This window comes from Podarcis gaigeae (genome assembly GCF_964106915.1).
Source record: "Podarcis gaigeae genome assembly, chromosome: 16".
NCBI lineage: Eukaryota > Metazoa > Chordata > Lepidosauria > Squamata > Lacertidae > Podarcis > Podarcis gaigeae.
In genome coordinates, this window is record NC_139693.1 from 29,161,793 (window position 1) to 29,188,322 (window position 26,530).

Below are 26,530 nucleotides of genomic sequence, written 5' to 3' on the forward strand. Positions count from 1 at the left end.
TCCCCCAAGCCAGCCACGCTTTCTGCTCACGCATCTCCTGTCCCTCCCATCCCTGTTCAAAATCTGCCATTCTTATCAGCTGGAATGTTGTCTTGGACGTGCCAAGACGCAGCAGACAAGGAATCTTTTTGTAAAACACACACACACACACACATACCAGAACTCTTTTTTTCTTTTTATGAAGGGGAATAAATCCAAGCCATACACAAAGGAATATGCAGCCAAGCGGCATTCTTCCTGCAATTTTTGCCTTACAGATAGTTGTGTGGTGTGTTGGGACGGGCACGAAATTCAGGTTTCTCTAGTCGGGGTAGGGTCCCAAACCTGCAGAAAACCTATTTGTGCACCGGCGTGCAAGAGAAAAGCAACCTGTGTGGGAATGAAGTTATATGGCTTTAGTAGAAATGTTATAAGGAATTAAGTATAAATAGATTATTAGAGTATTAAAGGAAAAAATGAGGTTAGAATATGTTAAGATAATTATAGGATAGAAAACAGAGGAAGATGGAAGGGAATTGCTGAAACAATTAACAGAAGTGGAATACAAAAAGGGAGGTGTGAGGAGGTCGTTGAAATAAGTGAATGAAAGATAAGATATTGAAATTGTTTGATGTGTTTTAAACTGTTTTTGTTTTGTTTTGTTAGTTTAATGTGTTAGTGTTATGTAGTGTTTTTGTATTGTATTGTTCTTTTTTTGTAGTGTTTAAATTGTTGGAAAAGTAATAAATATTATTATTATTTTTTTAAAAAGAGAGAAAAGCAGCCTGTAGCCAATGAAAGCTTGCATAAAGGGCAAGGGGTGTTTTTCATCCCCGGGGGCTGCAAACTCCTCAGGGCAAACCACTGGAGGCTGCATGCCAGTGGGCAAAAGTGAATATTCAATGGCACTTGGGAGACTCTTCCACCAAGTGCACAGCCCCAGCTTCCAGTCTGGTAAGGTAAGAAACTGCCTCATACCAGGTCTCCACTGATTTCTCCCTCCAGCCAAGGCTGAGAGCAGCTGGCTAGGATCTGGGGCTGAAAGTTTCCCATTGCCTCCTACCTGATCAATTTTTCAAAAAGAGGAGATGCTGAGGACTGAACCTGCGGCCTCCTGCCTACGAAGCAGGCTCTCTGCCACAGAGCTATGGCTTTTCAAATGGACAAGTGGAGGCTGGTGTGGATTTTAGAAATGCCAGTTCAAAGCAAGATAATAATAATAATAATAATAATAATAATAATAATAATAATAATAATAATTTATTTATACCCCGCCCATCTGGCTGAGTTTCCCCAGCCTCTCTGAGCGGCTTCCAATCAAGTGTTAATAACAATACAGCATGAAATATTAAAAACTTCCCTAAACAGGGCTGCCTTCAGATGTCCTTTAAAAAGAAGATAGCTGCTTATTTCCTTGACATCTGATGGGAGGGCATTCCACAACAATAAATGCAAATAATTTATCTGTATGCCACTCATCTGACTGAGTTGCTTCCAACAATTAAAACATCAAACACATTAAAACATCATTATAAACTTACCTATACAGGGCTGATTTCCAGTGTCTTCTAAAAGTTGTATAGTTATTTATCTCCTTGACTTCTGATGGGACGGTGTTCCACAGGGCAGGCGCCACTCTGCCTGGTTCCCTGTAACCTCACTTCTCACAATGAGGGAACCGTCAGAAGGCCCTTGGAGCTGGACCTCAGTGTCCGGGCTGAATGATGGGGCTGGAGATGCTCCTTCAGGTATACAGGACCGAGGCCGTTTAGGACTTTAAGGGTCAACACCAACACTTTGAATTTTGCTTGGAAACGTACTGGGAGCCAATGCAGATCTCTCAGGACTGGTGTTATGTGGTCTCAGCGGCCACTCCCAGTCACCAGTCTAGCTGCCGCATTCTGGATTAATTGCAGTTTCCGGGTCACTGTCAAAGGTAGCCCCACGTAGAGCGCATGGCGATAGTCCAATGCCTAAATGCTGCCCTGTTTTTTAGGACAACATCTGATCCAGGCTCGTAATTCCTTCTCTCCTGCCCATTTAATAATAGCTGCAGCTGGGTCATACACAGTTCTATTTTTCTAGAGAAAACTAGAACTCACCATGAGAGCCGCCCTTGTTCTCTTATATTGGCCATGCTGCCCACTTGAGAGGTGCCGGAACTGAGTTCCGGCTGAAAAAAGCCCTAATCAAACATGTCTGGAGGATACAGAGAGTGCCTTTCAGAAACATGGAACGTATAGCTCCCCTCTGGCTGTGATTTCCCTCAGATTGTGCTTTCAGAGAAAGATTTCCAAGTCTGGATCTCTTGCACCAACAAACTAGCTCAGTCTTGGAGAACCTCAAGTTCAGGGCATAAATGCATCACTCTAAGCCTCTCTCTATCAGGTACCTGATGTGCTCATCAGACCACACCTCTCCAGGCCACACCCCCTCTTCCCAGGCCACACCCCTCACCAGATCTATTTTGGATCCTCCTTTGGTGGTTTGGCTGGTAGGAGTGGGTCCTTGATCTCTGCTCATTAGTCTCACTTATCTGGATGGAGGACTGAGAGGGGCGTGTCTGTGTGTTTGTAGAAACCAGCCCACTGTAGAAAGGTAAGATTGGCGTTCATTGCTCCGCCCCCACCTTTTGCCTCCGGCCACGGCCACCCCTCACACCTGGCCCTCTGGGCATTGCCTAGAAGGGAATGTGGCCCCTGATCTGCAAAGGGCTCCCCACCTTTGCGCTAGCTGAACTCGCGCTTTGAGAGCTGGGCTTTGCGATAGGAATGTTCTATGCAAATGAATGGAATCGCACAGGCAAACAGACAGGATCCATTACCTAACAATGACAGAGCAAGATTCTCTGAGAGGCATAAGCAGTTCTTTGGCTTCCGTGTGAACATTTGAGGCAAGAGACTTCCTCACGCTGGCAAAACCCCTCGATGCTAGGTAGCCCGCTGGGCAGGATCCTCAACGAGGAATTTGGAGAGGTAAAGAAACCCCAGGCTCACCTCTTATAATCTGGGATTTTTCACCCTTAATGAACACTATTGTGAGTAGCAGTTTGGTTTTTTCAAAAAAGGCTGGCAGATTGAGTATGGGACGTACTCGGATATGGAAGGGTTTGGTTGTCATACGTGCATTAGAACTGGGATTTTTCTATTCTGATTGCCTCAACTTTCAGAGTTTCTAGCCCTCATGAAACCAAGTGCAGTGGCACCAATCTGGAATACTGCTGCTACTGATATCTGACAGGTGCCTACAATTTCGATATTTCACCTCCTGCTTAAAACTATTTGGTTCCACTGAGTGTTTTTATAGAATTGATTGAGCGTAGCTCAAATCGTTCTGTTTTTATGGCTATGTAATTTTACAACGTTTTAACGGTTTTGCTGCATAGCGTTGTGATGTTTTGAAAGTGCGGGCGGTTTATAAGTATTATATATTTATATCAAAATTAAACCCTCTGTCCCTTGCCAGGTCCACATCTTTTGCTACCAAACTCCGATATCATTCACACACCAAATATTTTCCCTCTATGAAAATGTTGATGAGCACTTTCCTTCCTAGACTTTCATCAGGAATTCACTTTTGAATTCACTTTGTAAAATAATAGTAAAGGTAAAGGTAAAGGGACCCCTGACCATTAGGTCCAGTCGTGACTCTGGGGTTGCGGCGCTCATCTCGCTTTATTGGCCAAGGGAGCCGGCGTACAGCTTCCGGGTCATGTGGCCAGCATGACTAAGCCACTTCTGGCGAACCAGAGCAGTGCACAGAAATGCCGTTTACCTTCCTGCTGGAGCGGTACCTATTTATCTACTTGCACTTTGACATGCTTTTGAACTGCTAGGTTGGCAGGAGCAGGGATTGAGCAACGGGAGCTCACCCCGTCGTGGGGATTCGATCCGCCAACCTTCTGATCGGCAAGTCCTAGGCTCTGTGGTTTAACCCACAGCCCCACCCGCGTCCCGTAAAATAATAACAACACTCCTATTTTTGTGTGTCTGTTTGTGCAGGAAGAGGAGACAGAAGGTGTGAAAAGAAAGGAGAGGACAGCTGCTGTCCTTTCAGCACCATGGTGAGTCGTAGATATTCCGGCTATCTGGCAGATGATGAGAGCCTCAGGGGACCTCAGGTAAGGCCCAAAGAGAGACAGAAATGGGTTGCCCTTGGCCATCCCATTCGAGGAAGGGGAGTCACCCAAGCTGAGTCAGTGTAGTGGTTAGAGTGTTGGACTGTGACCTGGGAGACCAGGGTTCGAATCCCTACTCAGCCATAAAGCTGACCTAGGGCCAGTCACTGACTCTCAGCCTAACCTACCTCACAGGGTTGTTTTAGGGGTTAAATGAGGAAGGGGAGAACCGAATATGACAGGCACATTGAGCTTCATGGAATAAAAAGTGGCATAATAAACGCAACAAGCAAAGTTCCCTCTGGTGCTGCCCTACTTTGACATTGGACTTGCCAGTCTTAGGTGGCAGGAGGGGGTTGCGGCACTCAAAGTAGTGGGCAGCAGCAGAGCCAGCTGCCGTCCAGGATACCTCAAGGACTGCCTGATCCCTTATATTCCTGCCAAATCGTAGAGTTCTTCAGGGGAGTCACTGTTAGTGGTTTCCCATGGCTCTGATGCATGGCTCATAACCACTAGAAGCCACGAGTTGAGTATTGTGGGCCCAGTTTTAAGGAACCCGGTTTTATCTGAACCTACCTGAATTTTGGGGACACTGGTGGCGCTGTGGGTTAAACCACAGAGCCTAGGACTTGCCGATCAGACTGTCGGCAGTTTGAATCCCCGCGACGGGGTGAGCTCCTGTTGCTCGGTCCCTGCTCCTGCCAACCTAGCAGTTCGAAAGCATGCCAAAGTGCAAGTAGATAAATAGGTACCGCTCCGGCAGGAAGGTAAACAGCGTTTCCGTGCACTGCTCTGGTTCGCCAGAAGTGGCTTAGTCATGCTGGCCACATGACCTGGAAGCTGTACGCTGGCTCCCTCGGCCAGTAAAGCGAGATGAGTGCCACAACCCCAGAGTCGGCCACAACTGGACCTAATGGTCAGGGGTCCCTTTACCCTTTACCTTTACCTGAATTTTGCAATGCGGTTCTCCAAAGAATATGCATCTATGAACGAGAAAACATGCACAGAATGCATACATTAGTGAAAATAACATACACAGATGCATTAGATTTTAAGGAAATTGCTTACAAAAACGTGTATATTAGTCAAAACTGCATGTAAACCTGTGTTCATCAGGAGAAATTTGCACTCTGCCGATATATTTTCATAGGTTTTTTAAAAAGGCAAATTGCTGCAGAAATGTGGAGAGCTGAAATTAAGATTGAAAAATGAGAAAACTAGGGAACCAAAATCGACAGATTTGTTGACCTCTTACTGGGGCTGAGCACCACTCAACTGTCAGTAGTGCTTGCTTCTGATGGCATTGGTTCAACTTGTAAAACCAATTGAGCTTTACAAAAGGTCTTCAGCCAGCTGAAATGTAAACATTGGCTTGCAATTAAAAATTCAAATAATTGTAAAAGGAAGTGTTACCATTTAAATTGCTAGCATGAAGTAGGGACCCCCAGCAAAGGAAAGGAAAGCAGTGACTAGCCTCTACCTGCTTATTTCCTCACACTCTGACTAATCTGCCACAAATAAACTTGAAAGCCTTATTATCACCTCCTCCACTCACCAGAGCTGCCAATTACCCAGGCCAAACCTGTCATAATTCCTGCTCTGAAAAAAGTCCCAGAATTACACACCCCTGTGTTTTCCCCTCCACTATATCACTTCCTACATTGCTGGCGTTACATGCATTTTTGATACAGTCCCAGTAACTTCAGACCCCTTTTCACCCTGGTTTTTCCTTGTCTACAGCTGAGACAAGGAGATCCCTCTGCCTGGAGGAACATCCTGAGGCCACCTTCCCGCTGTCAATTCCGGGACCAGTTCACCGCCACCACAGCTTCTGAGTTCAGAGCCTTCAGCCCAGACAAAGGGAAACGAAAGCAGCGCTCCAGCAGTCACGGCGAAAGCAGCCACCTCGCCAACGAATTCTCAGAGTTTGTGGATTTCTTAGCTGACGAGGAGGTCCTGGAAAGCCTTCAGAACATCGTTGAGGATGCCGTGCGGAAGCTGCGGCGAGTGACGACCGAGGATGGAGACCCGATATTTGATATCGAAGAAGAATCTGGCTCCAGCATGGACAGCAGGTCGTGGTCCTTCTCCTGCAGCTCGCAGTCTAGGTACCACACCACCTCGGCCACTTCCAGCTCTGAAGACGACTGGGAAGCATGTCTCACAAGCAGAAGGGAGCCTGGGCTCGAAGGAAAAATGTCCCTCCTGGATAAATATGCCGCCAGGCTCCCGAGGCTAGATGAGAGGCCCAGGGAGGGAGTTTCCGGAGGATTCCACGCAGAGGTATTTGGAGGACTTTCTTGACGGATCGGACCTCCCGCGCCGCGCTGAGAGTTCCCCGCTCTGATCCAGCCAATGTAATCCATGCACGGAAATAAACTTCTGCACAAAATGTCTGGATCCGCTACAGAAAAGCCTGCTATGTGTGTGGGGGGAGGTGTTTATGGGTGTGGAAGTGGTGTACTATATCCAGCAATTCCATAATGCATGTGCAAGGACATAAGATAGTTGTGCATTGTTGCATCGCAGGACCCAGCAGTAGAAAGGAAGCCTTCTCTTTGCAGTTCTTTTCCAGCCACATGCCTAGTGGCCAACTCCATCCTCCTCCTCCTGGAGCCATGGCTTTGAGCCTTTTTCAGATCACTGAACGCTCATTTCATTTACTGAGTCAGGTTGCAGACAATATCCTGCACAGACGCTTCTGTTTTTCCCTGTGCAATCTCCTACTGTTCTCATAGCGGTGCAGGTTCTTAGCCCTCAAGGCACTGTGTGTTGTTCCTGGGGTGTGTGTGTGATGTGATTCTTTCAAAGCTAGTGACGGCATGGCAATTGGAAAGGTTCTCTATAAAACTTGAGTGTCACAGGATCCTACTGGACAGCGCCTGTGACGCAGCTAATGACAGATAAAAATCGCAGTTGCACCCCAGGCTTGAATTATGTTGTGACCCTAATGCAGGGGTGGGGGACCTATGGCCTGTGGGCCATACCTGGCCCATCAAATTGTCCAATTTTGCCTGTCAAGTTTTCTCCAAATCATGCTCACCTACCCATCAGCTGACATCACCGGTGTTTAATCTTACATTGGCTGCACAATCAGGGACGAACAGGATCATGCAGCCTAGCTAGCAGGATTTACCGTATTTTTTGCTCTATAAGACTCACTTTTTCCCTCCTAAAAAGTCAGGGGAAATGTGTGTGTGTCTTATTTTTATTATTGCTTGTAAGCCGCTCTGAGCCCGGCCTTGGCTGGGGAGGGCGGGGTATAAATAAAAAATTATTATTTTTATTATTATTATGGAGTGAATGCAGGCTGCACAGCTATCCCAGAAGCCAGAACAGCAAGAGGGATCGCTGCTTTCACTGCGCAGCGATCCCTCTTGCTGTTCTGGCTTCTGTGATTCAGAATATTTTTTTTCTTGTTTTCCTCCTCCAAAAACTATGGTCTGGTGTGTCTTATAGAGCGAATAAATACAGTAATCCCCATTCATCAACTGATGAATGAAGGATTAAAGCCATTGAGTGTGTGGTGGGGTTGCAGTGGGGAGAAGCCACTTAAAAGAGAAGCTTTAAGACATTCCCTGCACTTCCAACAGGAGCGCAGAGACTGCCTTAAAGCAGTTACCTTTGCAAGTGTCCCCATGTTCCCCATTTAAAGCACCAACAATAAGGGTTTAAAAGGAGAAGCATGGGCAAAGTCACGCCGGGTGGGGTGTTAACTGGTGGATATCCCCCCTCCAAAAAAATAGCTGTCAAGTCTGGCCCATGAGGCCAATCCTGATAATAATCTGTCCTGTGGACCCTAAAATGTCCCTCCCCGCTGCTCTAATGCTATAGAGCTCATCCTTCAGCAATGAATGAACAATGCCCACATCTGTGTTAAGGAATCCTTCCTCCTGCGGGAAGGCTCCTCGATTCTAATTCCATTGTGCAGGGACAGCGTAGCAGGCATCCACAACTGGATGGATGGACTGAAAGAGGGGTACAGGCTCCTCCAGACGGGTGTTTTATTGTGAGTGTATTCTGCAACATATAACAATCACAGTGCATTAGTGGCATATTGATTCTGCTTCAGTTTGTTCCACGGTGTTTCCCAATGCCACTAGATCGTTGCTGTCCGGACAGGCTATAGCACAAGAAAAGTAGGACAAAAATAAACCAGAACATTTGTGCTATAAAACATTCTGGGATTTCAGCAGGGAGTTATGGGATGTGCACTGATTGAAAAGGAAGCGGTGTGACTCTCCCAAAACTTTTTGCAGGGGTGAATATGACCGAAAGCGGGAACACGTGTGACCTCCCTGATAATTCCGTGTGCACAAATCGTCATGAATGCACAATAAAAGATGACACCTGGAGGGGCCCATGGAAGGGGAGGGTGAACAATAGTCATTCCACGATGAGAATCACACTTTTCAAGAATGGTACCTATTGTGTGATCACTTATTAATGTGCAGCAATTATCACAGGTCTCCTATAACAACCTTTCTTTCCTTTCTTTCTTTTTACTATTCTGCTGTTTGTGGGAATGGTTTGATGTGATAAAAAAGGAAAATGAAAAAGTCGGGAAATAGCTCAGAGTACCCAAAGACACAGGAGAACGTAGAAATTGTTCAGAGAGTCATTCGGATTGATTGATTGATCTGGGTTGCTAAATTTTTTGGTTTGTAGGGGTAGACTAGGGGTAGACAACCTGAGACCCTCCAGATGTTGCTGGACTCCCATCCGTCCCAGCCAGCATGGTCCATGGTCACGGATGATGGGAGTTGTAGTCCAGCAGCATTTGGCGGGCAAGAGGTTGCCTACCCTTGATTCAGGGACAAAAGTCTCTATTAGGATGCAAATCCTAAGCGACATGGGAACACTGGCTGTGCCTTTGGTAGCTCTGTGAAATAGCATCTGCTTTCCATGCAGGAAGGTTCAACCCCTGCTGGGCAAGAACCCTGACTGTAACCTGGAGAGCTGCTGCCAGCCAGTGTTTACAATAATGAGTTAAATAGGTCTGACTTTGCATGAAGCAGCTAAGAGAGAGGAAGAGCAAGTGTGCATTTGGGCATTGGTTGTCCAAAGCCCCAGGGAGCTTCTGCCAGTCACTACTATACACCAGTGCTTTTCCATCTTGGGCCTTGAGATATTGTTGGACTAAAACACCCACCATCCCCAACCAGCTTAGGCAATGGGTAACAATTTAGTACAACAACATCTGGGAGCCTAAGGCTGGAGAGTGTTGGTGTGGATGCTAGATGCACCAATCGTTTGGTTCAGTGTAAGGTGGTTTTTTACGTTCCTCCGTTGTCTTATCTGGGAGTTATGAAATGGTCTGTTCCCAGTTTCCACCTAGAATATCCAATCCGGACACATCCCCTTGTTACTTGTTTTGATGCTGTTATAATATACTTTCTTTTCTCTTCCTTTACTCGCTTGCAGACATTTTCAGAACGATCAGGCGACAGTTACTATTTCCGGCAAGAACACTTCCACATTTGGGCCAAACTGGCAGAGTCTTTCACTAGGCTACACCCACCGCACAGAGATTATTTTGCAAAGTTCAGGAAACAGATCCCAAAGCAGACGATGTCCGTAGAGTCCCTGCACAAGGAGATTACCAGTGTTCTGAAACGGCCCACGCCCAGTAGCATCCCCTTGTACTATCCAGGAAACGAACCTTTCTCAGCCTTAGATTTCTTGGAAGAAAACAAAATCCTCGCGGCTCTTCAATGCATAATAAACCAAGCGGTCCTCAAAGTCCTGGAGGTGACAATGGCGGATGGATTCTCCTTTGTGGGCACTTACGACGATCAAGGCCACCCTCTGCTGCCGTGGGCCTCTTCAGTGGAGGAGAGCGAGGAAGGCGAGGGCGAAGAGGAGCTGAGGAGCGGCTCAGCCGACTCCGAGAGCGGAGAGGACACGTCAGAAGAGGGTGACTCCAAATCCGAAGAGGGGAAGGAGGGAGAGGGGAGAAAGAAGAAGAAGAAAAAGAAGAAGGGGAAGAAGAAGAAAGACAAGGGGAAGGAGAAGGAGAAGGAGAAGGACAAGGAGAGGGAGAAGAGGAAGAAAGCAAAGGCAGAATCCATAACCCCATCCCCGGAAGAGAAGGGCAAGCCAAAATATACTCCACCAGTCCTTCCAAAATCGAAGCGGAAATCTATGGGGCCTGAGGAAGCTCAGCGCAAACCCAAATACGTGCCGCCTCCGCTGCCAAAAACGAAGCCAAGGCCGCCGCCAGAGGAGCCCCCACCCAAACCGAAATACGTTCCGCCCCCGCTTCCGAAACCAAGACAGAAAAAAGACTCTACCCAAGGAGTTGTTGAGTCCAAACAGGTACGTAAATTTCTAAAGAAAGGGAGGCTGCGGCCTGCCTGGGGAGTATGACAAGGGTCCTGCAGGCCTTACCCACTTATAGAGATGGGGGGGGGGAGAAGGTTTGAATCCGTCCACACTTAAATTTGCTTAATTTGCGCTTTCCAAAACAATATGTGAACTAAAACACAGCCACCCTTTGAAATTTGCACTTCTTCTGAATTTTGCGGTGCTGTTTTCCAGCCGAGCGATGTATTAAAAAATAAAGTGTGAATGAAAATGCAGGTGTTAGCAACAAGAATAATCAAAATGCTTTGGCAAAAATAACAGTACAGTACCCGTTTTTGCTAATAAATAGTTAAATCCAACCTGCTGGGGTGATTTGCTGATGGCTCGCTACTGTCAGTAGAGTAACTAATGTTAATTGACTCAACCATCCCTCTCTAGCATCTATCCGGACAAGCAAGAAGCATTATCAGAGTTCAGGGATAATAACAATAACAGTAACAACAACAACAACAACAACAACAACAATAAATGCAAATAATTTATCTGTATGCCACTCATCTGACTGAGTTGCTTCCAACAATTAAAACATCAAACACAGTAAAACATCATTATAAACCTACCTATACAGGGCTGATTTCCAGTGTCTTCTAAAAGTTGTATAGTTATTTATCTCCTTGACTTCTGATGGGACGGTGTTCCACAGGGCAGGCGCCACTACCGAGAAGGCCCTCTGCCTGGTTCCCTGTAGCCTCACTTCTCGCAATGAGGGAACCGTCAGAAGGCCCTCAGCGCTGGATCTCAGGGCAGGCAGAATGATGGGGGTGGAGATGCTTCTTCAGGTATACTGGGCCAAGGTCGTTTAGGGCTTTAAAGGTCAGCACCAACACTTTGAATTGTGCTCAGAAATGTACTGGAATACATACTAGCCAGGAAAAAATGACCAAGAAAGGTGTAAAGCAGGGGTGGCCTAGGGCGACAGCCTAAGGGCCCCATCCCTACAGTAAAATATGAGCCAAGCCTTACTTTATTATCCTTTTAAAAATTCTAAGCCTTATATCATATGGCAGAGGTTTTCAATCTTTTTGGTCCACGGCTCCCTTGACCAACTACATTCTTTCTGCAGCACCCCTGTGGGGCTCAGGAGCCCAGTTATGTCACCCCTCGACTGCAGAGCTGGCAGCCCCTCACCCTTTTTTGAACACCCTCCCTTGTGGAGTGTTCCCTCAGTCTCCTCTCTTCTCCCCTCACCTTGGGAATCCGCTGGGCTGCCACCCCTGGTCTCTGAGCTGCCCCCCAGGCCCCAGAGAGAGATGCCCCCTCACACTGCCCCACAGGGGCCTGAGAGGCACCCCCTGGCCAGCCCCAGAGGCACCATTCGCCTGGGGAGTTTGTAGCCAGGGCTGCTGCAACAAACAGCTGTGAAAACCTTTGGGTGGCAGAGATGTGAGAGGGCATCGGAGGTGGGGGAGGAAAGAGGGACAGAGGCTATTATTACCAGTGGCACCCCTGACCATCATTCAGGGCACCCCAGGGTGCCACGGCACACTGGTTGAAAACCATTGTCCTATGGCATTGTTAGGGACCCGGGTGGCGCTGTGGGTTAAACCACAGAGCCTAGGACTTGCAGATCAGGAGGTCAGCGGTTCGAATCCCCGTGACGGGGTGAGCTCCCATTGCTCGGTCCCAGCTCCTGCCAACCTAGCAGTTCGAAAGCATGTCAAAGTGCAAGTAGATAAATAGGTACTGCTCCGGCGGGAAGGTAAACGGTGTTTCCGTGCGCTGTTGTGTTTCGCCAGAAGTGGCTTAGTCCTGCTGGACACATGACCCGGAAGATGTACGCTGGCTCCCTCAGCCAATAAAGCGAGATGAGCGCTGCAACCCCAGAGTCGGCCACGACTGGACCTAATGGTCAGGGGTCCCTTTACCTTTATGGCATTGTTAAGTAGCTCTTTCAACACTTTCTGTCTTCCCTTTCCACTGTTCCAAGCCTGCTGTCTCAAGGCGTATCATCAGCCCCAGCGACATTAAGCGTGCCCGCCTGCAAGGCAAGCCCCTCCCGAAGCAAGCCATCATTGATTTCCTGATTGAAAACGCAGCCAAGCTCATCTTGTACAAGTACAACTACGAAACCCTTCTTTCCGAGAAGCTGGGCTTCATCTCGGTTCCTGTAACCAAGGTCCTGCTGGAGATCATGTTCGGCTACAAGAGAGTTAAGGGCAGTGGGATACGGCTGTCGTCTCAAATCGACTGGTCAAAAGTCCACGACGAGATCTACGCACCACGCAAACCGAGGCCCAAGACCCCGAAACAGAAAGACAAGAAGAAAGGTAAGAAAAAGAGGGTCCTTTGGGACCTGCAGAAAAAATTGGGGGAGAAGAAGAGTGTCCTGTTCAAATCTGACATGCCCACTGGCAAAGTCGTGGTGATGAAAAGCGTCGTGGAGAAGGAAGTGAAGTCAGGCATACTGCAAAAAATAGAGTCCAGTAGCCATCAAGAGGGTAGCCAAGAAACAAATATTTTTGATATAGTTGCTTTCGGAGAGGGCGAATCTGAGGAGTTATCTGTAGAGGGTGAAGGACTTCCAGACCAATTCGTATCAAGGAGATCTATCACTTCTGAAGACAGCAAAACCTTGCTTGAAGCTCCAGATTCTGAAGACCAGTCGCCACTCGATGTGACGCCAAAGGCATCGTCTTCTCAAAAATTAAACATAGACCCTGACGGGGCCAGAGGGTCAGGGACTGTTTTGCCCGAAGTAGGAGCTCCAAGTCAGAACTCTGGAGAACATTTGAAGAAACACTCGTCGTCTCGAAGGTCTAGCCTCAGCGAGGAAGGTAGCAAAACTCATCTGCCCAAAATCTAAAACTGGTATAATAGCAATAAAGCATATAGGTTTGTATACCCTCGTGGTTTTGTAATTTATATGTACTGTATATGCCCAACTACAGAATCTGTGGAAGGTCTCAGAGAAGAAGTCCATTAGCTGATGAGAGAGAATAATATTTGCAGACTGTTATTTTACAACCTCTTTTAGCTTCCATTGTGGCACATGATGAAGTTATGTTCTACTGTCATTTCAGAGCGGTTCAGAACCTAAAGCAGGGGAGGTTGACCCATTAAGGCAAATGAGACACTGCCCCATTTACCTCTGCCCTCATCCAAGCCCTATCTGCCTGCCTTCTTACTTACAAGTAGTCCACTGACTATGAGCTTCCTCCTCCCCTGTCTCAGTTTTGACCTTGTAGAACTTGGTAGGGAAGAGGATGGGGGTAAAGCTAGAATGAGTTGGCCATGCTCCACCTGCTACTGGTCTGCCTGCTTTCTACTCTCTGCCATTCCACCACCGAGCTGGAGATCAACAGATGCCAAATATTTTATACTTGCTTTAGGTAGAAATTCCATAAATGTGTGTAATTTATGTGCCTAAGGTTGAATCCAGCTCAGTGAGGCCTTACTGAAATAATGGACTCAAGTTGGTACTCAGCATGGGTTTCTTCCATATGTTGTTGGGCTAGAACTCCCATAATTCCTAACCGTTCATCATGCTGGCTGGGGCTGATGGGGTTTGTAGTCCAACAACATCTAGAGGGGACCACACTGGCTTCTCTGCTATAGAATGACCAAATGCAAAACCAAAGCAGACCCATGAAGATAAAGCTGGCTTGGTTTTCAATTGCTTCGCTATGTTTTATGGGATAAAGTTGCTATTTAGGACATGGTGAAATAGCACAATACCTCGCTTGGGGACAGATTTAGTCCCATTTCATGGGTGTCCCTAAGCATACCCATTTACCATATTTTTTGCTCTATAACTTTTTCCCCCCTAAAAAGCAAGGGGAAATGTGTGTGCTTCTTATGGAGCAAATGCAGGCTGCGCAGCTATCCCAGAAGCCAGAACAGCAAGAGAGATTGCTGCTTTCACTGCGCAGCGATCTCTCTTGCTGTTCTGGCTTCTGAGATTCAGAATATTTTTTTTTCTTGCTTTCCTCCTCCAAAAACTAGGTGCATCTTGTGGTCTGGTGCGTCTTATAGAGCAAAACTTTATCCCTTATAATCAGGCATAGGCAAACTCTGCCCTCCAGATGTTTTGGGACTACAACTCCCATCATCCCTAGCTAACAGGACCAGTGGTCAGGGATGATGGGAGTTGTAGTCCCAAAACATCTGAAGGGCAGAGTTTGCCTATGCCTGCTTATAATGAACTAACAGTCTCATACTTGGTGTTGCTTGGGAATTCCAAGAAACCAAAAGAGTGGTGCAGTTGTGAAAGCTTAAGTCCAGTATCTTCATTCAAAATGGTATCCATCTGTATCCAAACATAGACAAAAACTCACTCCTTGATCTCAGGAACAATCAAGCAAAATTTGGTTACCACATCTTAAGAGGTGTCCAAGTGCACGGTGACAGAATTTTCCAAAATGTATAGCTGAAACAGCGGGCCCTGGGTTCAATGCTTGACTTCTCCAATATGAAGGCTTAGGTCATGGGTAGGCAAAATAAGGCCTGGGGGCCGGATCCAGCCCAATTGCCTTCTAAATCCGGCCTGCGGATGGTCCAGGAATCAGCGTGTTTTTACATTAGTAGAATGTGTGCTTTTATTTAAAATGCATCTCTGAGTTATTTGTGGGACATAAGAATTCATTCATTATTTTTTTCCAAAATATAGTCTGGCCCCCCACAAGGTCTGAGGGACAGTGGACCGGCCCCTTGCTGAAAAACCCCTGTCTTAGGTTGACCAAGAGATGTGAAAGACCTCTACTTGAGAGCCACTGCCCATGTTCTTTATCTTTGGGCCCACAGATTTTGCTGGACTAAAACTCCCATCATCTCCAGTTGGCTCATCCAGGGATGATGGGAGCTGTGGTCCCACACAGAGAGGACTGGGGAGGGGGGCATATTTGACTTCTCTATCACTGCAAAAGTCAAAATTGTAGCAGCAGAAAGGAACCCGGCTGCAAGGGATGCAACGTTTGAGCTTTGAGCTGTTCTCTGAATGTCTTTATTTATCACTAAGCTCTGGCCTGCTGTGGTTCCACGAAACCATCTTTTCCTTCAAGATTGCAAGAAATAGAAAGAGGAAACTAATATAATAAAATAATAAAAAGCTTGCTTTGAGCCAGCTATGTGTCTCTGCTCCTTCTTCCATCCAGCAGCATGGTCTGGAATGGAGCTCTCCATCTCAGTCTGTGGGTCTCCCAGTACATCCGCCACTGTGGGAAAGTGGCAATGAATTATCAGAGCAGTAAAGAAAAGACAGGCCGGATAATATTTCAACGCCAACCAAGTTCTTTGACAGCAGCTATTCTAAAGGCAATTACAACTTGTCGTTTTAGTTTTGCGTGTGTGTGTGTGTTGTTGTTGCTTTAAAAATACGGCTGAAATGCATTGTTAAGGAGCACAACACAAACTGTACTAAAAGCCTTGGGGGGTTGGTGACCTCCCAGAAAATAAACAGGTGCCAGCTAAAGCCCCATAGGATTGATTTTCTATGGCTAAGCTGGCATCCCGAGACATCTGTTTTGCCCTGTTTCAGAAAAACAGCATGAGCCATTGTCGGCCTTAACAGGAAGGAGCTGCCGTTTCTCATGAAATACAAATGCATTATGCGAAGTGTCAGGCTGCACCAGATTGCTTCCTTTCTTCCTTCCTCTCCTCACTCCCCCCCTCCATTCGGTTTTTTGCTTGGTCTTTCCAGGCGATAAGGAAATCTACACGGTTAGTGCAAAAAGGACACCAGACTGACGCTCCCTCCTAGCATCCCAACCACCGATTTAAGTAATTCTTCTTCGGAAAAGTGTGTCGTCCCCGGGAGAAAATACATGCTCTGATAAATTAATCTCAAAGCACCAGAATATTTGGAAAGGAAACTGGTTAATCCCTCACTGAGAGGTAGCTCCTTTGTTCTCAGCTTGTGGGGGGTGGGGGCTAGGAGAGGGCCTTCTCTGTGGCAGCCCCTAAGCTGTCAAACGCCTTCCCCACAGAGCTGTATTGTACAGTTATCTCTGGACGCTGAAGCAGCACCTCTTTCCCTTGGTTTTTGCCGCTTGAGGTATATATTTTGACAACCACTTATTTCTGGGATGTAGGCTTTTTAAAACTGTTTTTGACATTGTGCTTTAATGGTGTAACCCACACTGGGAACTTAGAGTGAGAAGGGTTAATAATAATAATAATAATAATAATAATAATAATACTGCAAGGATTGGCTGGACCTCAGGCCTGGGGAACAAAGGGCTTAGCTGGCCTTTGAGATGATCTCAGACCCCATCCTCAGTCACAGCCCTCCTGGTTCACAGTCTCCTCACGTGTGTTTGCCTGGTTGGTATGTGTCCCTGAACTAATTTTAGTCTTCAGGTGCTCGGCCGGGACCTATAAAAAATAGCTTTTAATGTGCCTGCCCCTTTTCAAAGGGCTGATTTTGACTTATATAAAGCCTTAAACGCCACATGACTGCCATATCTCAAGGACCGCCAGTCTCCATATGAACCTACCCAGACCCTGAGACCATCCTCTGATGCCCTTCTTTTTGTGCCTCCTCCACAAGAAGTCCAGAGGGTGGCAACACGAGAACGGGCCTTTTCTGCAGTGGCTCCCTATCTGTGGAATGCTCCCCCCAGGGAGGCCCACCTGGCGCCTTCATTGTACACCCCTTTAGGTGCCAGGCAAAAACATTCCTCTTCAACTAGGCCTTTGGCTGATTGACATCCAACGCCCTTTTAAAATGTGTTGGGGAGGAGGGGATTATTGGGTTGTTCTTGTTCTTATTTTTGTATTTATTTTTATTATGTTTTTTTTATTGTGATTTTATTATATATTTTGTTTTTTATATTGTGATTTTATTATGTATTTTTTATTATATATTTTGTTTTTTATGTTGTGATTTTATTATGTATTTTTATTTTTATTATATATTTTGTTTTTTATATTGTGATTTTATTATGTATTTTTATTTTTATCATATATTTTGTTTTTTATGTTGTGATTTTATGTTGGGAGCTGCCCTGAGACCTGCGGGTATAGGATGGTATACAAATTTAAGAAAGAATAATATTTTATTCCCCCATGGAACAGTATTGCTGTCGAGATAAAACACGTGTGCATTGTCTGCACTTTCCGGAAGGAGCCGGAGATGCTTTTGTTCTGACAGGCTTTCCCAGGATAGATAAATGAGTTGTTATAGAAAAAAATAGAGGGTTTGGCTTTTGCTGCCAAACTCCCCAAGGGCTTCAGTCCCCTAAGTCCATGATGAATAGATGGAGGCAAGTTTCATAGAAAGCAAGGCAGATCTTTATTTTTCTCTTTATTATTCCCTCCCCTCCTAGCAAGGAGTTAAGAGAGACCCCAAACAATGGAGCGCAAACCCCTATAAAGACTTTGGAAATTGCACACCCTGTAACCCAACACCCCCCCTCAAAAAAACATCATACCTACATCACAGACGGAGGTGATCTCCAGCAGAAATTTGAGAGTGTTGCTTCTCTCCTGTCTGCCAGGATACCTGATAATGCCTTACTTACAATAATTGCATTTCCTGGGTAGATTTAGTTCCCGAATCTCTTGCAGATATTGATAGTTTGCTCAGCTTAACAGATACTTGCCAGACTGTATTTGCAGGGAGGTGCAGACCCCTACAGTCCAAAGACAATTGGAAAGCTTTTCCCATTTCCTTCCTCCTTGCAGAGAAATATTTGAGGTCAATTTGGGAGAGTCAAAATGGCTTGCTCTCCTGTACTATTTCAGACACATGGTTTATATACTTATGTGTGTGTGTTTGCCTTGTACATTTATGAACATTTATTCTATGTTAGAGACCTTAGAATTCTTATAACAGGGTCTTCGCCACATGTACCCACTTGTTAGGGTTTTAAGTCCTGCTTCAAATATATTTGTTGTTTGTGTGTGTTTAACTGTTGCTATTTATATGTAAATCGCCTTGATTTAGAAGGCGATTAAATACATCAATGATAATAATGCCACCATACAAATATATAGCTAATAATATGTAACATATGGGTCCCCAAAGGCAATGTTTGGAGGTCCCAGCTCTTTAAAGATTGACGATTACTGCTCCACAGTAATATTATTTTTTTAAAAAAAATCACCCTGACAAGGCAGTTAAATAATTGCATGTAGGCTATCCAATTTTTCAAACATGCCTAAGTTTATAATGTAAAGCGTCTTTCCTCTCGGCGGAACACTTTTCTAAAGGAAAGGACATAAAATCTGAAACGGGCAAAGCGCCTTCTTTCAGACAGAAGAGAAGAGAACCTGCAGTTTTGGGCTGAATTGTTTGGGGAGAGGACGGGGCTCGAACCCGTGTCTCAGCGGAGTCAGCCCCTGAGAGAGCCAGTTGGCCGCCTCAGCATCTCGCCTTTCCTATTTCGCTTCGGCCCCGCCCCTTTCTCGGGAAGGAGGGGTGGGGTTGGGGGAAAAGGCGAGGAGGGGGAGGCGCGTTCCTCCGCCACGCCGCAACACCCGATTGGCCGCTCCGCCGCCGCGCACCAATGAGCATCTCCTTCGTTGCTTTCGCGAGCCGACGGCAAGACGGGGTAGCGCGTGGGCGCCGTTGGCAGCCGCTGATTGGTCCGCGCCAGGCGCCGGTGGCGGAAACGGTCCTGAGGCGACAGTTCGCCGTTTACCTCAGCCGCCTCCGTCGCCGTCGCGGTGCTGAGGGACTCGGGGGGATGCGGGGACCGGGTGGTCGCGGCGGCTTCCGGCCCCTGGCTTCCCGCTCCTGGCCGTTGTCGCCGCTCTCTTTGCTCCTCCTCGTGTGCGGCTCGGGCCTGGCGACGGGAGCCGAGGAGGGCGCTGTCACTTGCGGCTCGGTGCTGAAGCTGCTCAACACCCGGCACAACGTGCGGCTGCACTCGCACGAGGTCAAGTACGGATCCGGTGAGGAGACGACTCGGGCGGGGTTCGGGCGGGAGGCGAGCCGAGACAGAGGAAGGGAGGGCGGCGGCCGGAATCTGTAACAGAGCGGGGGAAAGAGGAAAGAGCCGCGCGGCTGCCGGGAGGAAATGAAACCCCTCTCGGCCCCAGGGGGAGGCTGTGGGGCGGGTTAGACACCCGAGGGCCCGTCAGAGCCCCGCTTCGTTTTCCCAGCTAGTGGTCTTCAGAGGAAGGCTGCCATTAGCAGTACAGTGGTACCTCGGATTACATACGCTTCAGGTTCCATACGCTTCAGGTTACAGACCCACTAACCCAGAAATAATACCTTGGGTTAAGAACTTTGCTTCAGGATGAGAACAGAAATCGTCCTCTGGCGGCGCGGCGGCAGCAGGAGGCCCCCATTAGCTAAAGTGGTACCTCAGGTTAAGAACAGACCTCCGGAAGGAATTAAGTACTTAACCCGAGGTACCACTGTACAGTGGTATCTCGGGTTAAGAACTTAATTCGTACCAGCGGTCCGTTCTTAACCTGAGGTACCACTTTAGCTAATACGGCCTCCCATTGCCACCACACTATTTCTGTTCTCATCCTGAAACAAAATTCTTAACCCGAGGTACTATTTCTGGGTTAGCGGAGTCTGTAACCTGAAGTGTCTATAACCCGAGGTACCACTGTAGTGGCATAGGTGCTGGGGGGCCCAGAGCACCAGTGCCGGATTTACGTATAAGCTAAACAAGCTATAGCTTAGGGCCCCGCTCTCTTGGGGGGGGGGCCCAAAAAATTAAAAGGAAAAGAAAAACTGGATGTACATTTCCTAAATAGAAAATAAAAAAACTACATACAGCAATAGTGTTTTGTGTTGTGTAGGCTCCTATGATGAAAGTAATGGGCCCCACCTGCTAGCCTGCTCCCTAAAATATCACTGGTTTGCTCATTTCTATATAAAGGGTGCCTACATTCTGCATATTTTGTTATGTGCAAATGGCTTTAGATACCTATTAGGTCCGTAAATTACCATATAGCATATGTTCAACACAAAAAACAAACAGCAACAATTTGTTGTTGGCAAAGGACAGCTGGACATATAAAGGATCCCATTACCTTCAGTAGTTTAAGGCCTCATCAAACCTAAATCCGGCCCTGCTGGGCACCCACAAATTTCAGGGCCAGGGCCATGCACGCTTCAGGGCACCCACAGCCCAGGGCACCCACAGCCAAGCTGGCACTCCTGAGTAGTGGTGGTGATAATGTTTTGTACTCCTCATCAGCATAAACAGGTTCCCAGAGCATGGGCATAGGAGGTGCTCCCCCCATCATGTAAGTAAATAAAAATACCTATTTTTAGTAGAAATGCAATTTCGACTAAAAGTAGAAATTGCAGAAAGATTTTTATGGGTTTTTCTGAGCCCTTGGGGTCAAAAGAAAGCAGTTTAAAGCAGCTGACATTTCATTCTGAATCTGCTTGGCAGAGGATAATGACAGGTAGCTGCCCTGCACCCCCCAACATAAATCATGGCCATGTCCCAGAGCAACTTGGGAGATGCCCATGATAAAACAGCCCTCTCCCCTCAGGCTTTTACAGTCGGAAAATGAGTAAACCATAAGAAAAAAAGGCATCAGGAGGGAGGAGGAAAAAACATACCCCAGTGCGACAGGCCCTGAAAAGACTCCCAAAGTGGTTTAGGAGGTGTTGGTGATAAAACAGGCAGTGCCCACAGACTTCTCAGTGGCAAAAGGCAGAACCCCAAAAGGAAAAAGGGATCAAGAGGGAGGAGGAACCAAACGTGGCCATGGTGTTTTATGAAAGAACAGGTATGGCAGGTATGCCCAGTCCCAAGGGTGTCTGAAGTGTAAAACAGACACAGGGAAACACGTCAGGGAAAGGAGAAATGGAGGCGTGGGGAGAAAATGTGGCCATTTCAATTATGCACACTTTGATTTGGTTACCACGATACAGGGGTAGCTGGTATGGTGCCCTCCAGTTGCTGCTGGACTACAACTCCCATCAGCCCCAGCCAGGGTCACAGTTGTAGTCCAGCAGCACCTGGAGGGCACCATGTTGGCTACCCCTGTAGTAAGAGGGCCATGGTGAGTGAGGGAATGTTCATTATAGAGGGAACAAGGGAAGGGAAGAAGGGGCCAGGTGAGGCAAGGGATAGAGGTGAGATTGGGAAGGTGGGTCCCATCGTGTTCAAAATAGGTGTCTTAGGCAGAACAGAACAGGATGCCTTCTCTGCAGTGGTGGCTGGTACCCATAGGGGCTGGTCAGGTGGAAGCCCAAAGAGTAGGCAGAACTAGAGCCAGTGAGAGGTAGAGTCATCTAATGCTAAACTACTTACACACTTTACCTTTAATGCACATTCATTACTGCATTTCAGAGGGTTGGACTAGATGACCCTTGTGGTCCCTTCCAATTCTACGATTCTCTGATTCACTCCCTCAAAGAATTCTGGGCACTGTAGTTTACCCCTCACCTAGATACAGTTCCCAGCACCCTTAACAAGTTACAGTTCCCAGGCTTCTTTGAGGGGAAATGATGTGCTTAGAATGTATCAGGGGCTTCTGGCAACTGCTGAAGTTTGCATGGTGAAAGTGTTAACCACTGAATAAGTTTCTCCACCAGGAGCTTATTTGATCTTTTATAAAGAACATAAGAAGAGAGATCTGCTAGGTCAGACCTAAAGGTCTTAATAATCTGACATCCTGTTTCCTACGCTGCCCCCAGCCAGATACCTTTGCATGAAGCTTATCAACATGCAGGACAATAAAGTAATGGATATCTTTGCTGAGAGACTGCTTCTGAACAGGGAGCTTCAATTTTTGCCTATTATGGCTAATAGCAGCTTACTGACCTGCCTACAAGGAATCTCTCTCTCTCTCTTTCTATATATATATATATATGTATATATATATATATATATATATATATATATATATATATATCAAGGACATACAATATGAAGAGTCCCCCAGGTGTGGAGATGCATCATGTTCAGCATTCTGTTTTCAACAATAGCCATACCCTGGTATAGATGTTTCTGTATTCTTTTCTAAATTTACATCCTGTATTATTACCAAAGCCTCAAGGGAGCTAGTTCCAGTACATACAAAAGTAAATAATAAAATATCTGTACATGGAAATGGAAATTATCTGTCATGGTTAATTGCTCCCATTGGACATAGAAAGTTTAGAAACATTAAATTTATTATTTTTATCCTGCTTTTCTGTCTGAGGACACAGAAGGCTGCACAAAAACATAACTGAAGCATACACAACAATCATAAAAAGAAATAAATTGCAGCATATAAAAGCCAAATTCAAAATAGTAAGTTAAAATCCAAATAAAGCTTAATAATGGCAGGGGCGGAAACCAAAGGCATGCTGAAGCAAAAAGAGAAGGGGCCTCACAGATCTCTGTAGAAGAGGGGGGATGATCTGCTTTTTTGTTTGTTTTTTGAAGAGAGCAGTGTTCTCAGGAAAGAAAGAACAAGCAGGTGGAGCAACCTCACTTGGCCCAGTTTTATGACAAAGTCTTATTACCTGCCTCTGTATCTGCACACAATGACTATATAGCAATTGTTTTGTTTATAGGAAGTGGTCAACAGTCAGTAACTGGAGTTGAAGTTTCTGATGATGCTAACAGCTATTGGCGGATCAGAGGCAAAACTGATGGGTCCTGCCAGCGAGGAACGCCTGTAAAGTGTGGGCAAACAGTACGCCTTACCCATGTTAATACAGGGAAAAACTTGCACACCCACCACTTCCCATCACCACTCTCCAATAATCAGGTAAAACCAGAGCTTGTCCTTCATACTTGTTTACTTATTTCAAGTGTCTCAAAAAATGTAAGCAAATAAAAATGGAGTTTACTCTTAAATTGAATTGGAAAGTTATGAAGGCATAATGGAGTTTACTCTTAAATTGAATTGGAAAGTTATGAAGGAACAGATTAAAATATCAGTTGTGCTTTTCCATATGTAGTATACAATTTTATTATAAAGATATGCCATTCAATTCTATGCATGTTTACTCAGAAATGAGTCCCAATGCAGAATTGCATGTCTCTTGATATGTGTTATATCCTCCTCTACTTAATTTCTCTCTTGATGTAGAAGAGAATGTGATTTGCAGAGGGGTGGCCCGGATAACACTTCTTAAGTATGCAGAAAGTGGTTGTTGCTGTGGCTTAGGTTGTATTCATAGTGGTGGACTATTGGTAATATGCCCCTAATTCACACTGATATATGTTAAAGGCTGGTTCTTAGATGTACAACAGAAGATAACCTTGTCCCAGTCTGTAGTTTGTGAACTTCTTCCATTGTAGTTGCTATTGACTTGCTGTGGAACATGAATACATAGAGGAGAGAGAAAATCTGAGTGGCTTCTCTGCAGTACTGTACAAAAAATCTCCTATTACTCTAGATTCTATGATGTGCTTAATGAAATGCTATTTAGTATTCATATAGTAATTTAAAATGTTCAAAATGCTTCAAATAAGATCTCTTATCTGACCTTTACAATAAGGTTTTGCAGCTGGTTAAAACTAAAACAAGTAAAATAATTTATAGAGTTATTAGAACAAGTAAAATAGTTCAAGAAAGAAACAGAATACTATAGATTATAGTGGGTCCTACAGAACAAATACCTTAAATGTCAAAAGGCAGGGCAAATACTAATACCCCTTACCCAGTATTATTATCCCTGTGTTACAGTAAATAGTCTGAAGGATTGTGGCTGGATTAAAGATACCTACCAGGTCCAAGGCAAATGCAAGATGTTAACTGTGGGCTTTGCACTTCTATCCTTCATAGTTATTTTGTTCTTATTTGATCATAAGCAACCCACTGATAATGTACTTCATTTCCCACTTCCATCTTACTATTTCTGATTATTTCAGTAACACTTGGTTTTGGCATTTAGATTCTAAAAACAGAGTTACATTTCATTTAGCCCCTGAGACGTTGCTGAACTACAACTCCAGTCAACCCCAGCAAGCATGGTCAGTGACCAGGGGTGATGGGAGTTGTAGTTCAGCAATATCTGGAGCAGGCACAGGCAAACTTGGCCCTCCAGATGTTTTGGGACTACAATTCCCATCATCCCTGACCACTGGTCCTGTTAGCTAGGGGTGATGGGAGTTGTAGTCCCAAAAACATCTGGAGGGCCAAGTTTGCCTATGCCTGACCTGGAGGGTCAAGTGTCTCCTACACTCTGTTATATTTGTTTGTAGCCAGTTCTAATCCTACTCAAGAGTAGACCCATGGAAATGAATAAAAATGACTAATTTAATTCCATTAATTTCAGTGGGTCAACCTTGAGTAGAATACAATACATTGCATTATTATTTTGAAGTGGGTACCGGATCATTTTATCATTTCCATGTACTATTGTCATTCTGCTTGTGTGATATCACACACACGCAAACAATATCTACCCCCACCCTTTTTGTTCTTATAGGAAGTTAGCGCCTTTGGTGATGATGGAGAAGGAGATGACTTAGATGTGTGGACAGTGCAATGCAGTGGGACATACTGGGAGCGAGACGACGCAGTACGTTTCAAGCACATAGGAACGGATGTGTTCCTTACAGTAACAGGCGAACAGTATGGCCATCCAATCAGGGGACAGCGGGAAGTCCATGGCATACATTCTCCTAATCATCACAACTACTGGAAAGCTATGGAAGGTGTTTTCATTAAGCCCAGCTTGGACTCTACAAAGCACGATGAGCTCTGAATGTGTGGTCGACATTTTATGTTAGAGTCCACCAAAGTGTATGAGCTGGTTCCTTTCTTTAAACACCACCCTCATTTTCCAATATTGTTAAGACACTGGAATATATTTGCAGGTCAATGTTTTCATGAGTAACTGCAATTTTGGTGAATTCAGACTGGAAAGAAGTTAGATTTGTTGTTTGGGCCCCCATCTATTTTCAAAAGTCATTTCCTTTTTCTTATCTCATTCCTTCTTTCCCTTAACTAAGAAAATAGTCACTTGCTGTGTAAACAATCTAATCCAAAGTGCAATAAAACTTAAATTTTTGTAATTCTTTCACAAGTTTTATGTAAACTCATTAAAAATATCTGTATGGAAACCTTGCTTTTAGCAACAACCAGAAGGTGTGGGGGGTGCTATAATGTAAGTGTAGGAAGAGATTAAAAGTTTTGTAGATAAAATACTTTATAATCCTGCCAAAATTTCTGTAGTTCAGTCCTATTCTTTTTAGCTCCCATTATGCATCATTTGCTGCTAGCGTTCATTTGTATCTCTTGGGAAATATGTAGTTGAGTATTTTGGAGTAAAGGAATTTTTAAAAAGTAGTTACATTTCACTAGTGAAGGGAAGGGGAAATTTGCTATGTGGAAGACCATCCTAAGATGTACACTTCTTTGTACAACTTGGGTCAGTTTCATTTAACACCTAGTCCCTTTCCCCTCTCCATTTTGCATACTTAACATTAAACAGGAGCCTAGCTAAAGGAAAGCCAAGTATACTTTATGAGCACATACACAATCTGGAACCCAGTGACTTCCTTTTCACAAAGTTGCAATTACAACCTATTGCACAAAGTGATTGATATTTATATATATTGAAAAAGCCATATCCTTGCACAACTAGTCTTGATTCTGAATGGGTGGATCATTAGGTTACTCTGCCACCCCAACATTGCCCCCATTTTATATCTGAGCCGAGTCATGTGGCTGTACTGCACTCATACCCATTTTTTCCCCAGGAGGCACAAGTATCACTGGGTAGAATTGATGTTCTTAGGTTGTGCTCTTGACAAGGACAACAGAAGCTGTGATGGACAGCACCTGCATGAGCCTAGATGGATGCTGAGATGAGCATCCCTTTTGGATAGGGTGGCCAGAGCCTGGAGGCCTTGTTGAGAGCCAGCGCCTCGCTTTCTGAAGGGCAGTGGATGACCATACTTATAGAGTGCAGTGCATATGTGTTCCATCAGAAGTTACCAAGTAAAATAGAAGCAGCTTTTGACCACTTGAGAGGCTGGGAGTGCTGATGGCATGGAACTCTAGGTTTATTATGCAGCGTGAAAAAGTCAAAATGGGAACTCTTGTGTTCCTATGTCAGAAGGCAGAAGAGTTTTCCTTGCCCTGGATTTTTCCTAACTCTTGGTAGAGAGCAAGGTTGATGAAATGTTCTTGGCAATGCCAACATTTTTTCTTTTTTTGCCAGCACCATTCCAAAAATTTCTGAAAAGTCCCTCAATTCCTTTT

At 45.5% G+C, this 26,530-nt stretch overlaps 2 protein-coding genes across 4 annotated transcripts; both read left to right on the forward strand.

The window, feature by feature from the left end:
- The first annotated feature begins 2,811 nt into the window (after window positions 1-2,811).
- CCDC116 (coiled-coil domain containing 116) lies at window positions 2,812-13,301 on the forward strand. 3 transcript variants are annotated; one of them, XM_083717137.1, is made up of 6 exons: window positions 2,859-2,950; window positions 2,983-3,016; window positions 3,981-4,099; window positions 5,837-6,379; window positions 9,521-10,414; window positions 12,390-13,301. In XM_083717137.1, exons 3-6 carry the CDS (start codon window positions 4,040-4,042, stop codon window positions 13,263-13,265), a joined length of 2,373 nt encoding a protein of 790 aa, XP_083573263.1. In that variant the 5' UTR covers window positions 2,859-2,950; window positions 2,983-3,016; window positions 3,981-4,039; the 3' UTR covers window positions 13,266-13,301. The 3 variants fall into 3 exon arrangements, with proteins under 3 accessions (XP_083573262.1, XP_083573264.1, XP_083573263.1); XM_083717136.1 differs by lacking the exon at window positions 3,981-4,099 and having other exon boundaries at window positions 2,812-2,950; XM_083717138.1 differs by having other exon boundaries at window positions 2,845-3,016.
- Window positions 13,302-18,976: 5,675 nt separating this feature from the next.
- Window positions 18,977-25,338, forward strand: SDF2L1 (stromal cell derived factor 2 like 1). The gene is made up of 3 exons (XM_083717712.1): window positions 18,977-19,294; window positions 22,884-23,080; window positions 24,750-25,338. Exons 1-3 carry the CDS (start codon window positions 19,087-19,089, stop codon window positions 25,026-25,028), a joined length of 684 nt encoding a protein of 227 aa, XP_083573838.1. The 5' UTR covers window positions 18,977-19,086; the 3' UTR covers window positions 25,029-25,338.
- The last annotated feature ends 1,192 nt before the right edge of the window (window positions 25,339-26,530 follow it).

Coding starts and splice junctions, on each gene's coding strand:
- CCDC116 (XM_083717136.1), top strand. CDS start 2,907: ATGCTAGGTAGCCCGCTGGGCAGGATCCTCAACGAGGAATTTGG. Junction 3,017..5,836: donor CACCCTTAATGAACACTATT/GTGAGTAGCAGT, acceptor CCTTGTCTACAG/CTGAGACAAGGAGATCCCTC. Junction 6,380..9,520: donor CCGGAGGATTCCACGCAGAG/GTATTTGGAGGA, acceptor ACTCGCTTGCAG/ACATTTTCAGAACGATCAGG.
- SDF2L1 (XM_083717712.1), top strand. CDS start 19,087: ATGCGGGGACCGGGTGGTCGCGGCGGCTTCCGGCCCCTGGCTTCCCGC. Junction 19,295..22,883: donor CGAGGTCAAGTACGGATCCG/GTGAGGAGACGA, acceptor TTTTGTTTATAG/GAAGTGGTCAACAGTCAGTA. Junction 23,081..24,749: donor CACCACTCTCCAATAATCAG/GTAAAACCAGAG, acceptor TTGTTCTTATAG/GAAGTTAGCGCCTTTGGTGA.